Here is a 17,345-nt window from a genome sequence, read left to right on the forward strand (position 1 = left end):
AGACTTGAAGTCCACACTCTTGTTTTCGTTTTGAATGAAAGGAGGAAGGAGGGGTCACGCTTAGTAGGAGGCCGCACATGACGTGGATGCCTGTCCCAGGACTTCTCCTGCGTCAGGCCCATCGGCAGGTGGCCCCCAGGTCAGTCACGGCTAGGATTCTGCCCCGACCCCAGAATTCAAGATTCCAACGTTTGCTGCGGTACACGCACTTTCCCAAAAGTTTGCTGCCATTTGCCGTATGAACACGTGTCCTGCTTACTTTCTTTTAGAAATTGAAATTTGCTCCTTTCACCACGAAGTGGCCTTTTCTCTCACGTACGTGCACCACATTTCTTTCCTGAGCCAGCGGTTAACCCTCGCTAGGGACAGGAACCCTGATAAATACTATTTCATTTTTCCTACAATTTTTATATCCTTATTTTTATTTATTTTTGAGACAGCGTGAGCAGAGGGGCAGAGAGAGAGGGAGTCCCAAGCAGGCTCCACCCTGAAAACAGCAAGCCCGACCGGGGCTCCGACTCAGGTGCCGTGAGATCATGACCTGAGCCGAAGTCGGCTGCTCAACCGACCGAGCCCCCAGGCGCCCTGATAGGCCTGTTTTTGTGTCAAAATTGTAAATGGTGTAAAGCCACGACTTCAGCCCAGGCAGAGCGCACCCCAAGCTGCTGTGTCACGTGGTTCCCTGTGCCCGAGGCTCAGGTCTGGCACGGGGGGCTGTCTCTCCAGGGAGGGTCTCTGTCGGCTGCCCCTGCATTGCTGCCTCAGCCCCCCAGGCCACTGGCACCCACGGTGTCATCTTCTGCTTAGACAAGCTGCCTTCGCAGAAGAAAGAGGAAGGAAGGTCACATCGCAGACACGCCAACGGGTGTGTGACGAGTCCTCGAGGAGAGAGAGCTGGCCCGCTCTCGTGCCGGGTCCGAGTGTGTGCAGTCACCCTCTGGTCCACGCAAGGGGACTTCAAACGGCCACCTGCCCGTGCAGCGGCTCTGTGACTCGCGGTGGGGGCCGTGGGGGGGCCTGGTGGCCCTCCGCACCCCAGGGCCCGCGTGCTCTCTGCCAGCATCGCTGTGCGACCCGGGGCCGAGATGAAAGAGGCCTTCGGTCCAAAGTTGCAAGTTCTCAACCGTGAGGCCTTCTTTATTCTGCCACTTGTATCCGAATGAGGTGTTCTGGGCACCCTCGTGCCATTGCTCACGATGACCGACCGCGTCGGTGAGGGAGGGGGGGGTCCGTTGGTCACATCGCCGGGTGTGCCCCTCCCTCCGGGAGGAAAGCGCTGCGCGTGTCCTCCGCGGAGAGCGGCTCCAGGTACGGACCGCTGCTGCCAGCCCTGGACACGCCGGGAGAGCCGGCCGAGTCGCAAGTCGCTTTGGAAAGGACGCGCAAACGTGCGGGTGGGTCGGGAAAGAGCCGCTCGAGGACGGAGCGAGGGACCCCGTGAGGGAGAGGACCGTGGGCATCTCCCGCGCCCCCAGCTTCGCCCTGGGTGACCCCTCACCGCCCAGGACCCCAGGGGAGATCTGGCAGCCTGGCAATGGCCACAGGGCCCGGACGAATAACCCACAAACGTTTTCCCACCCGCGTGCCAGAGATTCCGAACAAACAAAAGCAACACTTGCTCCCAAGTGGCTGAGCCGTGGGTGGCGCGGGTTGTTCACCAGGGCATCCTGGGAGCCAGGCTCCCCGCGGGTGACAGGAGGCCGTCGCGACGAGGAGGAGGGCCGGTGTGGGGCGTGCACGTGGCCGCCCTGCCCTGCTCACCTTGGGCTCAGCCCACAGCCTGTGCCATCGTCTGTCCCTTGACATTGCTGGTTCCTCCGTGTGGCTCTTTATTAGAATCACAGGACCAGGCTTTTCCTGAGGAAAGGGGTGTTTGGTCCCCTGAGGAAAGGGGTGTTTGGGCCACCCCCCAAAGCACACAGGCCCCCACCAGGCTGTGCGGTTGCACACAAGACAGCGAGCCCCAGGTGGCCACTGAGGCCCCTCCCGGCCGGAAGGAGCGGCCAGTCTCTGGAGCCATGAGGTCTGTGGGGTCCCCGTGGCCCCCCTGAGCCCATGGGCAGTCATGACCGGGACACCCCTCCCCCAGGCTGGAGCAGGCCGGCACGCTGGTCATGCCCTGACATCAGGGGACCCAATCCTAAACAGGTGTGCGCCTCTAAATGGATTGGGTGGTGGCCACCGCAGCCACGTGTGGCCTGCCAGAGAGACGCGTGCGTCTCCCCTGCCGCCCCCCAACCCCCACACCCGGCTCTGTCCCCACCAACTTCCCAGGGTCACGGGGGAAAGGCCAGATGGGCTTTTCTCCACCGATCAGCCCCCTCCCCCGCCGCTGGCGCGGGTGTGCCCCGGGCCGGCGGGAGGGCAGCGGTGCGGGTGGCGGGGCGCGGGGCCCCGCTCTGCCGTCGCCCCGTCGGCGGGGACCCGAGTCACCCCTGTCCCCGTGTCTCCCCAGCGAAGCGGTACTGCAAGAACGCCAGCCCCAGCAGCAGCACCACCAGCAGCTACGCGCCCAGCAGCAGCAGCAACCTGAGCTGCGGGGGCGGAAGCAGCGCCAGCAGCACGTGCAGCAAGAGCAGCTTCGACTACGCGCACGACATGGAGGCGGCGCACATGGCCGCCACGGCCATCCTCAACCTGTCCACGCGCTGCCGAGAGATGCCGCAGAACCTGTCCACCAAGCCGCAGGACCTGTGCGCCGCGCGGGTACGCGACCCCCTCCCCCCCGCCCCGCCGGGTGCCCGCTGCCGGGCCGTGCGCGCCCCCTGGAGCCCGCGCCCCCGGCGCTCCTACCCCAGCAGATCCGGCCACAAAGCGCGCGTCCCGGCGCCGCGCCCCCTGGAGCCCGCGCCCCCGGTGCTACCTCCCCCACAAAGCGCGCGACCTAGCGGAGCCCCAAGCGTGGCTTTGCTGGGAGCGGCTTCAATCGCACGCGTCCCAGGACGACCCGCTCTCTGACGCGGGGGGCGGGGAGGGGGGCACGCGCAGGCCTGGTAGAGTAACGTGTGCGTGGACCCTGCCCTTAGGACCCAGGGGCGTTTCTGGAAACAGGACAGCCAGTGCCCTCACGTCGGTTCAGTGGCCACAGGGACAGTAGGAAACTGAAGCGGCCACGTGCCCAGAACCCTGAACACCAGGAGGGTCGGGTGGCCCCGCTGTCAAATCAAGCACAGGACTGTCCCTTCGCTCCCAGTGGGTCACTAGTATCAGGGAAGAAAGAAAGTAGAAATCCAGTCTCCGCTGGGACTGCCACGCATCCCTGCTGGCTTTCATTAGTGCAGAGACGTCTGTTCGCAGGGTTTGTCACCTTGCTGACGTGGGGGCAGGACAGTCCCTCAGGCTGCCGCAGAGCGGAGGGTGCCACCTGGCGGGGGCCACTCCGTCACCCCTTCTCCTGTACTAGCGCAGCCGGCCATGCACCCTGAGCACTCAGACCTGAGGGGACTCCTTACGAGTGCTTGTGATGCGTATGAATGGAGACAGGCCAGTAACTTCATGTTTTACAAATGCTTTCTTTACTCTTTTTTTTTTTAATGTTTATTTATTTTTGAGACAGAGAGAGACAGAGCATGAACGGGGGAGGGTCAGAGAGAGAGGGAGACACAGAATCAGAAGCAGGCTCCAGGCTCTGAGCTGTCAGCACAGAGCCCGATGTGGGGCTCGAACTCTACTCTTTTTTTTTTTAATGTTTATTTATTTTTGAGACAGAGAGAGACAGAGCATGAACGGGGGAGGGTCAGAGAGAGAGGGAGACACAGAATCAGAAGCAGGCTCCAGGCTCTGAGCTGTCAGCACAGAGCCCGATGTGGGGCTCGAACTCTACTCTTTTTTTTTTTAATGTTTATTTATTTTTGAGACAGAGAGAGACAGAGCATGAACGGGGGAGGGTCAGAGAGAGAGGGAGACACAGAATCTGAAACAGGCTCCAGGTTCTGAGCTGTCAGCACAGAGCCCGACTCGGGGCTTGAACTCACGGACCGTGAGATCATGACCTGAGCCGAAGTCGGACGCTTAACCGACTGAGCCACCCAGGCGCCCCGCTTTCTTTACTCTTAATATTTTTATTCCACGATTATGGAGAAGTGTCAGGGGCGTGCGATTTCTGTGGTGATCAGGGCTGCTAAAATTCAAGGCTAGCATGGACGGGCTTCCCTGGCAAGGAGGAAAAAAAAAAAAGACAGTAACCCCTTCGGATTTTGTTTCACTTTATTAAACCTAAGACTGAGAGAATTAACTCCAACATTATGAAGGCTAAATTAGTAGGAGAGCTTGAAAGCTGGAGTGCTCACGGACAGGAAGAGCACAGACAGAATCCCGCTTGGTAATTTATCAAGGTAGCAGCCTGGATGGGCCGACGTCCGGGCAGCTTCCCTCCGCTGTGACGTCCAGAGGAAAGAGCTGCCAGACGCTGGGGTAGGCAGCAGCTTTCACGCCAGCCTGAAACCCGAATTTTGCTCAAGAGAGTGTAACTCTCCGGGAACAGAAGCGGAGGGTGGTTGGCGGTATTTCTCGCTCTGCCCTTCATGTGTCCTTCCTTGCCTCCCTCCTCCGGAGAGGCAAGGTCTGAAGACTTCTTCGTCTGTTTCAAAGCATCATTTAAAAAAAAAAAAAAAACCCTCACCCTGTACTTCTTTATTTTTTTAAGACAGCTGTCTAAATTTCGGGCTTGCTGAAACGCAGAGTAGGTCAGACTGGAATCACTAGACTAGAGGTCATTTGAGCTGTGATTGCACACCTCCCTCCCTTAAGGTGGAAAGGCTGTTCATCGCAGCATTTCTTATTGGAAAGTAAATTCTGGCTCCTTCTCCCTCGCCCTCCATGCCCCTGACTGGTCTGGTCTCCTCCTCTCCCGGTCTTGAAGTATTTGCATCAGTGAAACTGAAGGAGAATTTTTAAGCGTAAACACACATCTATCCCTGATCTCTTAAACGGTATTTGAGCTGGAATAGAGTGGAGATTAGGCATGATTGTCTTCCGGCCAGGCTTATTTCTAAAAGCAGAGGGGAACTGCAGAAAAGAGAAGATAAAGAGAAGCGGTGAGTGGTAGACAAATAAATAAGAGCTAGATGGACAGGTCGCAGGTCACCAACAGGTGAATAGATGCACGCACCTGCCATCCAATGTCGCGGCTAAGTGCGGGACAGCAGACATGTCCCCAGGGCACCGCTTCACTCACCTCGGGAGCCCATGCGCGGGAGACCCCAGGAGGAATCCGCGTCTGGATTCTGCACTGGCCGAAGGCAGGGCTGTGGCTGGCGGTGGAGCCGCACGGTCACCATGTCTCTCTGTCCGGCAGAACCCCGACATGGAGGTGGATGAGAACGGGACTCTGGACCTCAGCATGAACAAGCCACGGCCGCGGGAGAGCTGCTGCCCGGTCCTGACGCCCCTGGAGCCCATGTCCCCCCAGCAGCAGGCGGTGATGGGTGGCCGGTGTTTCCAGCTGGGCGAGGACGACTGCTGGGAGCTGCCCGTGGACTACACCAAGATGAAGCCCCGCAGGGCGGACGGGGGTGACACCAGCGAGGCCCCTGTACGTCCCCCCCACCTGCCGGCCGGCTCGGGGCGCGGGGTCGGGCGTCGGCGGGCACCCGCGGGATGACCTCAGCTGACTAGGGCTGACCACACGCTTCGTGGACCAGGGAGAGATTTGTCACTGACACCAATTCGGTGAAACAAACCCCGGGGTCTTCTTGAGCGTGAATTTTATTTTCCAACAAGTGCATTTAGTTAGAAACGATTTCTCTAAGAAAAGACGTCAACAGCCAGCCCGTCCCTTTTTCTGGGTGACATGTTGCTATGATGCATGGTTTTCCCTGCAGATAGAGAATCCTAAGGAGAGTGTTAAGTACCTAAATGGTTAATTGTGTGCTGTTAATTAGCTAGCTCTTTGACGCGAAGGCTCGTGCCTATTCCCAGAGAAACCTAAAATATTCAGAAGAGTATATTCCAGCCCTGAGAAGTCGCTTTAGTATAATCGCCTGAATCTTCCCTGACTACAGTATTGCTAAAACAGCTATGTCAGGAACATACTTTTGAAGTACGGTGACCGGAAATTGTAGCTTTCCTGTGGAGACTTTCCTAAACCAAATGGCACAAAGTGCAGAAGCAGGTACCAGTAATTTATATGGAATGTATTTTCAGCATCCCCAGACCCCAAAAATAACCTCTCAGGCTTTTCTCAACCCGAGGACACACTTTGCGAAAGGGAAATGGCCTGAAACGAAGCCCAGGTGCTCACCGCACAGGCACAGGTCGGGGCCCTGGAGCAGGGCGCCGAGACGCTGCTGAGTGGGCCCTCGGGGGCGGGAGCGTGCCCGGGTGCGAGCCGCCGCTCGACGGCTCTCCGCAAAACCAACACGGAGCGCTGTTGCGTTTCTCGCCTCTTTTCCTAGAAGCACGAATCCTCTTTGGTTTCTTTCTGTTAGCAGAAGCAGGTACTAATGCGGGTCTTTCATGAGAGCAAAGTGGTGTGACGCGCGCTTTCGCCAAGTGGGGGAGACCTGTAGTCACAACGTGCACACTCAAGTTCCCCAAGTCGTGAACATAGCCTTGAAGCTGAGAAAAGAAGCGAAGAAGAGGTTGTTCTTTATTGTCCCGGCTTTTTCTCCAGGGTTCAGTCCTGAAAATTGTGGCGTCTTCTTTAGCCACTGGAAAATGAAAATCCTTTTTGAATACAAGAGGGAGACCACCATCAAAGCAATAGCTTCTTAGGGAAACAAGGAAGTGCAGAAAAAAAGGGAACATTAGCTATTTGTAAGAATTGGCAGAAAAGGCACCCGGCTATAAGGCCATTTCATCTCAAAGCCTATCGTCTTTATTCTTCAAAAATGATTAAATTTGATTAAATTGAAGCCACGCATTGCCAAAGAATAGAGTCTGAGTGGCAAAAGCTAAATTCCAAAGTATTCTTTTCTCTCCTACGGTGTTAAATCATCACCACCAAATAAGGCGTGATGGTTGAGTCTCCGAATTTACTTTAATTAAAATTAAGCCCTCCTAAACCGACAGAAGTGTTTTCATCATACAGACCGTCCCAGAAGGAAAAAGTACTCGCGAGCATTCACAAGACACGTTTGCTGAGTACTGCCATCTATAGGCATTTCTTAGTTAGCGCAAGGGGACCCGCTTACCCAGGAGGAGACGCTTTCTGTTGAAAAAGAAAATGTTGCATAAGAGTAACTGAGAACTACAACCTTAATCTCAGTTGGTCTTCCCTCGCCTTGGGACTTAACGCACACGCGCAGAATGCTCACCGATGGTCGGAATAACTCTCGTTCTAGAACACGTGTAGGGTCAGTGTTTAAGCTTAGCAGGTCAGTGTCGGACGCGGGTGCCGGACAGCAACAGGTGCTTGCTGGGCATCGAGTGAGACAGGCCAACGAAGAAACAGGGTCTCTGGTTTCCGAACCATGTGTCTGTCCCTCTTATTAGTACCCCAACAGAAATATCGAGTGAGGCCCTGCCCCCCGACAGGTGACCGTGAATTTAGAAGTTTAGAGCGGTAGGTGAGCGGCTACAGTCCGCTCCGAAAGAGATAGTCTTTGAACAGAGCCCCGCTCCACGCTTGCGGCAGGGGCCTCATCCGGACAAAGGCGTGGAATACCTTTAAAGGGACAGCGGTGGGAGGGGAGGAAAACGCAGAGGCGGCCGGCGCCCCGGCGGGACGCGTCTGCGGTCGGTCTGTCACACTGTGGTCTGTGCGGCCCTGAAGCTGTGTTTTGCCCGCAGCCGGAAGACTTGGACCCATTCCAGGAGGCTCTGGAGGAGAGAAGGTACCCGGGAGAGGTGACCATCCCCAGCCCCAAGCCCAAGTACCCCCAGTGCAAGGAGAGCAAAAAGGACTTAATAACGTAAGCATAACTCCAGGCGAGACGCCTGCTCTTCTCGACTGTCCCTTTCTTTGGCTTATTTTTAAAAACCGATCTGTACATGCCTTGCCGTTTGAGCATGCGACGTTCGCAGCATATAAATGTCTCAAACTGCCAGTTCAGGGGAGCGAGAAGCCGCGTGGCTTGCTTGTTCCCAGGACGCTCTGTGTGATGGAGACGCCTTCTACCATTTGGTCCGTGCCGTTTTTGCAGCTTCCCTCAGGGCGCTTAACCCCCTCACAGACATTGCAGCTAAACTGGAAACAATGAAACTTTCTTAAAGTTTTTTTTTTTTTTTAAACCTACTTACTATTTTGGCTGTTTTTGTTTTTGTTTGGTGGCAGATGTCCAACACCAAGGTGTGATGGGAGTGGTCATGTGACTGGTAATTACGCCTCACATAGAAGGTGTGACTTCATTTTTTCTCATGGTGGATTCTGTCTTTTCAATTTATTGTTTTCAGCTTACCTCAACAATGCTGTCAAAGTAAAAACGTCGAATTACGTGTCAACCCTCTAAGTGCTCTATGTTGACCTATAAAATCGTGCTTGATTTATGTGTCGTATAGTGTCTTTTACATTCGGATAAACCACCTCGATTTGGAAAATTCTTTACAAACATTTAAACCAAAGAGCGCAAACATTTCGTATTCTTTTTCAAAAATCCTTTATTAACAGACCTGTTTGATTCAATGAAGACGTAAACATGCCAAGTTAATTATACCAAAAAAAAAAAAAAATTCAATATACAGCACTTGCCCCATCGCTTTTCTGCATTAAACTTTTTAGTTTCAACTTTATGTTGTGTTTGTCCGGGAGCGTAAGCTGGCGGGAGCCGCTACTCACCTGACTCTCTGGCCTGTCTTACAGTCTGTCCGGCTGCCCCCTCGCTGACAAAAGCATTCGAAGCATGCTGGCTACCAGCTCACAAGAACTCAAGTAAGATTTAACGAAAATCATTCTTTTAAAAATCTCTGCACCTAGTAGTAACGAAATGGGTGTGTCACATGTAAAGGAAAGTGTCTTTAAGAAAATCACCTGCGCCCGCAGTGCCTGGACAGCACACACGACCGGGTCCTCGGGATTTCGGTCACCTTTCCGGACAGTCTCTCTGCCTCTTGCTTCTCATTTGTCTCTAGCTCTCTCATGCCATAGCCTTTCTGTCCTGAATTTTCTCAGGCATAAGTAGTTTCTCTCCTGATACACACGCACACGGAAAGCAAGTTTGACAGAGGTACTCAAGCTTTTAGGAAATGATTATAACCTAAAAGATGAAAAACTGGTTTTTTAGCAGTCGCTAGTTAATACGATCATTTAAAATATGGGCATTTAAATAGCACTGATGACAAGGACTCACCACGACAGTAGCCAATTCCCTAGGCATGCTGTGGTCATAGTTCCAAAGACTCTAGGACAGCGTCACCTCACCGATGGGTCCAGCCAGGAGCTCGCCAGCACTCAGGCACACACCCCTCCAGCCGCTCGCTCTCCCTCTCCCCTGTGCCTGTAACTCTTTCTATACTTTAAGCATAAATCTGATCGCTTACATTTATTTCCCCAGACTAAGGTTTCTCTTCTTTGAAAATGCAGAACCACATTCAGTTCCGACACAAGTTTTGGAAGGAGTCAGTACAAGTCATAGAGAGTGCGTGGAAGTCTCCGGCGCTCTGATCGGAGGAGACACGATTCCTTCTCCAAGGATCCCACCCCACACCTGTCCCACTGTGCTACACCAGGCCTGTCTCAGAGTGTAGGGCTCTGTTTCACATCGTGTCATTTTTTGCAGGATCCCTGTCCAAGGCCCTAGCGCCATAGATCACCTGCTCATGTTCAGTGACCTCCTGAACTAGCCCTTCCGTCACGAGACTCTTGGCGTTTTCTTCATGGCATGTAAACACCCGGAGGGCATCCTCTTACTTAACGGCTTTAAAGTCTAGTGTCGTCCACGCAGTGCCTAATGGACAAATAGCTTTTAGAACCTCAGAACGGACAGGTGCAAGAACACCTCAACCCACTTTGTTAAGACATCCTTTCTCACAGCTTAAAGCCTTATTTCCCTCATGATCAAAACGTGACTAACTGCACATGGAACGTGGCCAACACATCAGACCATGGCACCTTTCCTTTGAATTTCTTGATGAGGAATGCTTTGCAAAAGTCTGCCATACGTACACGCAGTTCCAGCAGGCCAGCCGTAAACAAGAAATAGCCCTTGCACAGCTTGTATCTAGGACTGCTTCTAAGGGGTTAGCGTCTCAACACCCCCAGAGGCCAGAGTAGTTTTCTGAGGGACCTAGGTGTTGTGGGTGTTCGTCCCTTGACTTTGGGCTCGGTTTACGCTGCCCCGAAGCTCCGAGCATAGCCGCCACTTCTCTGGCTTCCGTCCGCACTGTCTTCTTCTCTTCCGTCTCGGAAGGTGGGTGAGGGTCCTCGCCATCCGCGTCTTCAGAGGCAGGCGGTCCGCCCTCCTCGTCCTCCAGGGCAGTGTTGGAGTGGTCCGTTCCCTCCATGCTGCCTGTTCCTGGATGAGAACTGATCTTCAGGGAGTGATGGCCTTTTCCTAATTGTGGTTCATCTGAAAGCCACGCTCGTTTGTCAGCGTGTCTTTGCAACAACTAAATGCCATTTTGAGCGATCCTTTCTGGGAAATCTAAACTTGACCAGTTTTCTAAAATGGCCCGTTTTTATTGGTGGATCTTCAAAACTACGGGTTCCAATTAAACGTCTGCTATAAAAACTCCAATATTTCAGCGACTGAGTTTTACTTGATGATAAGTCTTTCCCACCTGAGGAAACTATAGAATACAATATCTGTTGTCCTGTAACGTCTTTTTCGATGATACCCCTCCACTCGTTACCTTTAGTCTGAGTCACGAGGGCCTTGGGGATGGCTTTTCCCTGCATAGGAGTGTAGGTTGATTCCTTAAAGATCTACAGCAGCTTTCTCTAGAACAACTCACGCACCTGCCCCCCTCAACAGATCACATACATCTTCAAATCTTCGAAAGGTTTGGTCAGTCTGTGCTGCGGCAGCTGCTTACGTGACAGAGTGAGATCACACCGTTCATTGTAGGCGCACAATTCTACTTCTTCATAAAGACCTTAGACGGGAGGTGCCAGTACCCTCCCAAAGATTCTCTAGTGTGGAACCTTCTGGAAATGTTCCTCTTGTCACACTTGACACTGAATTTTGGTTGTTGGCCATTAACAGGACGTTTCTGATCATGGAAAGATGAGTTGTGCCAGATAAACTCTTGGTCTTGGATCTTCAAGCGTCTTAAACTTCCTGAGACAACACTTTGCTCCGCTCTTACCCGGGGCAACACATTGGGGATATTCTTTAAAAGAAGTGGGTAATTTTATGTCTAATTATGTGCAATATGTAAACTGAAAATGTATTAAAATGTAACCTGTACGTGAATACCATTCGCACTCTTCAAGGGCTGCTCGCCCTGGTCCCCGGCCCGTGCAGTGTAGACAGCACAGTGTAGGGGCTCGGGAGGGAAGCAGGGGTGAGCCCAGGAAAGCCCGCGTGCCACGTGCACACACTTTTGGGCCGATGTGCCGTGTGTCACATACACATCCTGCGAACCTGCCTCACCGGCCGTGACACTCACTGGGACCCCAGGCTGAAAGCAGGGGGGAGGATAGACAGAATTGTTCAAATCAAAGAGACTTTTTGGTGAGGACTCTGCCTAACGCGAGTTCTCGTTCTGAAGGGAAGTCCCCTCTCTAAAGATTTCATGGCCAAGAGGACCCGAAGGGACCAACGGGGAAGAGCTTGGAAGCCGCCTCACATCGCTGTCCGCCTCTTTCCTGCGAAGCCGCGTCCTCCCGCCGGGAGCCGTCCGCTTCCAGATGCGCGATCACTGTAGACACGGGCGGCATGTAGGTGCCGTAGCCGTCTGAGCCTCCAATTCGAGCCAAATCAAAACCGATTTCAATCAGAGGCAATTAGCTCTAAAAACGGGCCCCCAAATTGGCTTCCATTTATACTTTGGTTGGCCAAATTTAGATACCTCTTCATTATTTGGATCTTTCTCTTAGCAGCCCCCACCCCTGCCGCTCGTGAGCGTGGTGGGAGAGAGGGTTGTGGGGGCCGCTCACCCGTCCTTCTTGATGCTGGAGCTTCTGGTTCAGCACCATGGGGTGGGGGCCCTGCGTTTTCCTGCATTTCCTGGCGTCTCTGGGCATCTGTCCTAGGTACACAGGAATTGTAACCCCTACATAGGCCACAATTTATTTAAATCAAAGAATTAAAAGTTTGAATTTTGGCCACGATATTATTTTGCTTTGCAAGCTGCTTGTTTCTAGAATGTTCTAGGGCTGGTTTTTTTAGGCAGCAGGAGGATTATTTACTGGGGTCTGATGCAGGCGGCTCGTCCTGAGGCTTCTGTTGTCCGGCATGCACTTTCTCTGGGCACCAGTTCCCGTACGTAATCCTCACTTCTGTAATGGTTTGTCTTCACGGTTTACAAAAGGGAATGCACAGGGCTTGGTGAATCACAGCTGCCCTCCACGCGGGCCTGGCTTCTCCCACGGAGGGGCGGCCACTGCTGTGTGAGTCCAGCTTCTTGGTGGCGGCAGGGTCGGGCAGGGCTGTAGCCCCACCAGGCCCCTGGTGCGAGAGCAGAGCTCTGCCCACTGGGGTTGAGAGGAGCTCGGGAGCCCCCCCCTCCCCACCGCACCTACAAGAGCGCAGCTGATGGGTTGGCGTGTCCCCCGCCCAGGGTGCCTGACGGTTCACAGAGGGCCTCTGCACACACTGCCCCCGGAGAGAAGAGCTGGAGGGGTTCGGCCCATTTTCCGGGCGTGGACACTGAGGGATGGGTGTTTTGGTGGCTAGGCCTGGACCCACGGGCTGTAGGGGGCAGTGACAGCGCTCAGACCGAGTGGGTTTTGCACACGGCGCTGGCCCTCCTCAGATCAGGGGCAATTTAGTGGGAGTGCACGGCTCAGTCCCACCGGCAGCCCCACACGCACAGCAGCCACTCCCCCCAGCCCCCCAGGGCTGCGCTGGAGACCAGCCAGGACTGCTGACCTGTACACACGCAGCACACACAGCTGGGGATGTGTCCCGGGCACACACACCCCTAGCTCGGGTTCTGTCTGGGGCACGTGCCCACCGCTCCCCCTGCAGAACGTACCTCAGGCCTCAGGGTGCGACAACTGTACAAGGTCTAGGACGTCCGCTCCCCAGAGGGTTCTGAAAATACCCTAAGACACACGCTTGGCTGCACGTAGATTTTTTTATTTTATCTTAAGTAGGACTGATTTAAAATAAGTTAAATTTAAGAATTATAGGTAAGCATATTATAGCAAACCGAAAATGAGAATGTTTGAGGATGACTCCAGGCATACACAAGCACACACACACAGATGAATACACAGACAGGTGAGCACACACGGATGTACACACAGATGTACACAGATGAACACACAGGTGAACACACATGAGTGAACACACAGGTGTACACATGGATGAACATAGGTGAACACACGGACGTATAAGCGGATGTACACATGGATGAACACAGATAAGCACAGACAGGTGAACACACACATGATGAACACATAGATGTACACGCAGATATGCACACAGATGAACACACACGGATGAGCACACGTGGGTAAACACACATGGATGTACACACGGATGTACACAGATGAACACATAGACGGGTCAACACACACGGGCGAACACTCAGATGTACACATGGATGAACATAGGTGAACACACAGACGTATATGCAGATGTACACACGGATGAACACAGATGAGCACACAGACAGGTGGACATACATGGATGAACACACAGATGTACACATGCATGTACACACAGATGAGCAGACACAGATGAGCACACGGTGAACACACATGGATGTACACACGATGCATGCACGGATGAACACACAGACAGGTGAACACACACATGATGAACACACAGATGTACACACGGATATGCACACCGATGAACACACACGGATGAGCACACACACGGGTGAGCACACACGGGTGAACACACACAGATGAGTACACACACGGGTGAGCGCACACGGGTGAGCACACACATAACTGAGCCTGCACGGGTGAGCACGCACACGGATGAGCACACACAGGTGAGCACACACATGATGAACACACAGATGTACACGTTGATATGCACACAGGTGAACACACACGGGTGAGCACACACACAGATGAACGCACACGGGTGAGCACACACACATAACAGGTAAAGCAAAGCTGTGTGCTCCTCAGCTCACGGCTCATGGAGATTCTCGATTACGGGGAGGACAACCAGAGTAGCCTCCACTCTCCCGGGAGCACGGACGCTGCCACGGTCAGCACCGCGGGAGGGGGCTCGCTGCCCCGCGTCCTGGGCTCAGTCTCTGCGAGGGAGCCCCCTCCCCACTTCCTTCTCCTGGTGGTCAACGTTACGCCCAGACTGTGCAGTGGGCATCCCAGGTGTTTGGACGTGGGCGTACATCTCGTTAACCTCACCGGAGGTCATCCACACACACACCAACCAAAACAAAACCGGAAGCAAACTTCAGTGTCCCATTCCCTTTAGGAAGTGACCTGTGCTTTCCAGAAGCACACCCGGGGCTCTCCGGCAACATCTGGGATGCGGTTCGGGTGTTTGCGTGGGCCTCACTGTCGTTCGGACTTGGTGCCTCAGTGTCCTCCCCTGTGAAATGGGACCGTGCTGGGAGCAGGCACGTAGAGGACGCTCAGTAAACATTATTATCAATGCACAAAAATCACATAGCTCTTTTTAAAATTTGGATTTTGTGAAAATATTAACCAGAATTGAAAGGAGGAGAATGTACAAGTTAATTGAACATTCACTGAATGACTTTGTATCATGAGAGCTTTAAGTCACCCCGTAGTCAGTGAGCCTCTAGGTGTGGAGGACATCACGTGTCCTCACATTCAAACAGGAAAGCCCCTGCTGGTGACACTGGGCAGGAGGTCCGGGGAGCCCCTCTGGAGCCTGTAGGCACGCGCGCATCACTCAACGCCCATGCCCAGGCTGTCCCCGCGCTCGCCTCTGGCTCACGGCCCGCAGCCCTGCGGAGGGGGGCGGTCCGGACCCTCCGGAGACTTCTGGATGGGAGCACGCACCACGGCATGTCCACGAGCCGGGAGCCACACTGCTTCATTCACTTATTTATTTAAACACCTGTAATCGGTAGTCGGAGGACAGACGCAGTGTCGCAGCCAGACGCTGTGGACAGACCTCGCTTCTGGATTGATCACTTCTCTTTATAAATACGCAGCGTACTTGGTGCACCAGACAAAGGAAACGTTATTTTCCTTGCGATTTCAAATATTACGGTTTTACAGGTATTCTATATCTGCGTACACGTTTACATAGAAGATACGTCATTAACGTATTCACACACGCGTGTGTGTGTGAACCTATAGGTTTTGTCGTCCGCGGTTTCAGGCCAGGATTCAGAGCTAGGCACGCTTCCTGTCACAGAGCACATCAAATTGTCGTCGGGTCTGCTTCATACGCTACGTCTAGTTGACTCTGGCCTCTCGCAATTACCGGGGGTTTGGTCTCACATTCCTGTCATGCCTGGCCCCGCTGGGGTGATCCTCAGCGTGGACCTCCCTTCAACATCACGGGAGCCCCACGTTGGCGCCGAGTGGGGCGAGAGGCCAGCCTCCTTGGGAAAGACGTCTGGCCAGTAAGGACCGGGTTCATCGGCCTTTAATTATAAATTTGAGGTTTTATTTCAGTAAACACTTCACTAATTTACAGTTCCCTGGAGCAAAATGAACAAAATTGGAAACACAGTAGATGTTCCTTCTGGGAAATTATTGACAAGGATTTTGGAGGACACTTTTTCCTGACAATTCCGGGAGAGAGAACCATTCTCTGTGGTTTCTTTCTTGATTAGAAAGACGGACCCCGAAGGGCTGAAGGGTCTGCAGGTGGACCCAGGAGCAGAACGGCTCACAACCCCACCTGCCCAGGTCTTTATCCCAGAACACGACCTGTGATCTCCCGGGAGTGACCGTTCAGGGGAAATCCCACCCGCCTTCCTACGGGGGGTGCGGTTCTGCCGCTGCATGTTTACAGAGAGAGCTACAACCCTGGCCCTGGTGACTGCCATTTGGTTCTCCGCGTGGCCAAAGTCTCCAGGCTCCACAGGTGCTCAGCAGTGTCCTCTCCCCGCAGTTAGGAAATAGCGGTATGTGGTCGGCCTTCCAGTAGAGTCCTTGAAGATTGTAATAGCGTAAAGACGTGAGAAACCCCAGTCTCGCCTGATTTTCTTTTTAAGAAAAAAACTTTCAGTGCAAATAGTTTCTAATAACCAAAACGAAAATGTAATTCGGCTTTGTGAGATGAGTCTTTCAGGGCCGTCCAACAGAAGTCTTGGGGAGTTGGAAATGTTCTAGATCTGCTCCGTCCAGTACGGCAGCCGCAGCCACACGCGCCTCCTGGGCGCCGCACCGCGCCCTGGCCGCCAGGGGAATGCACTTTCCAGGGTGTCCATTTTGTCAAAGCTGATTTAAAAGTCACAGCTATCAAGCGGATGTCCATATAGGACAGTGCCACTGAGAACCCCAGACTCGGTTTGCACTGTTCTTTAAAGATATTTTTTACCATACTCTAATAAACATTCAGGAATATTCTATTCCTACAACTGAAAAGCTTAGGACTCTTTTTAGCATCTGGGTACTCAACATTTTTTAGTACTAGGCCATAGACAAATGGAGGAAGGTCTTTTTATTTTTACATACTGGCCTCTTTTTTTAATTTAATGCCATTTGTAGACAGATTAGAATTAAATATGATATAAATTTCACAGTGTAACTTTTCAGACTCGAACACCTGCATGTTGCCTGGACCTCACTGTTGTGGACCATGAGAGCAGCATTCATTAGAAGTTAGGAGAAAGTCTGTTATGTTATTTAAAAATATATTCCACTTTATTACTTTCAAACTTGTACAGAAATTCAAATTTCATTAAGCAGATGTTATCAAAGAGAGATCCTTAGGCCACCTTCTTCAGTGACTAAATAAACCTGGCTTATAATTAGCAGATACATTATGAACACTTGGGGCTTTAAGGTTGTTAGAAGACTGTTTGCCATTAGTATCTTAAATATTTCTCTTTCAAGCCTGCTTAGACCATTCATCAGCCCGCTGTTGGAGAGCTTGCCACACAGAGGGGAGCGTCGGTCCTTCCCTTGTTCCAATTACGTTAGCGCCTGCTTCCTGAACGCGTCATTACAATGCCCTTTCCACAACCCGGGTTCACACAAGTGACTTGTTTCAGCCAAACTTCATTTTCAGGGCCCCCAGAGGGCCCTCCTTCTCTGCTCTCGCGCTCGAGGACGTGGGACCACGGGCCCCGGACGTGTGCCCTTTCTGCTCTGGCTCCCAGGGCAGGTGTGGGAGTGGCTACTTCTCATCTCCTTGGTCCGTGTTCCTTGTTTTCTGCTTCTGTGCTCA

At 53.0% G+C, this 17,345-nt stretch overlaps 1 protein-coding gene across 15 annotated transcripts in view; it reads left to right on the forward strand.

The window, feature by feature from the left end:
* The window catches only part of MYT1L (myelin transcription factor 1 like), a 427,147-nt gene that overhangs the window by 353,693 nt on the left and 56,109 nt on the right, over window positions 1–17,345 (forward strand). For 14 of the 15 annotated variants that reach the window (XM_053891207.1, XM_019435814.2, XM_019435815.2 and 11 more), the window contains exons 15-18: window positions 2,456–2,706; window positions 5,297–5,533; window positions 7,732–7,853; window positions 8,741–8,809. In XM_053891207.1, coding sequence (XP_053747182.1) covers window positions 2,456–2,706; window positions 5,297–5,533; window positions 7,732–7,853; window positions 8,741–8,809 — 679 coding nt within the window. Of the gene's footprint in view, window positions 1–2,455; window positions 2,707–5,296; window positions 5,534–7,731; window positions 7,854–8,740; window positions 8,810–11,589; window positions 13,314–13,786; window positions 15,085–17,345 lie in introns of those variants that run through there. The other variant, XR_008418137.1, reaches the window with a different exon arrangement.

Source organism: Panthera pardus, unplaced genomic scaffold, assembly GCF_024362965.1.
Source record: "Panthera pardus isolate Hobbes unplaced genomic scaffold, ASM2436296v1 HiC_scaffold_26, whole genome shotgun sequence".
NCBI classification, from domain to species: Eukaryota; Metazoa; Chordata; class Mammalia; order Carnivora; family Felidae; genus Panthera; species Panthera pardus.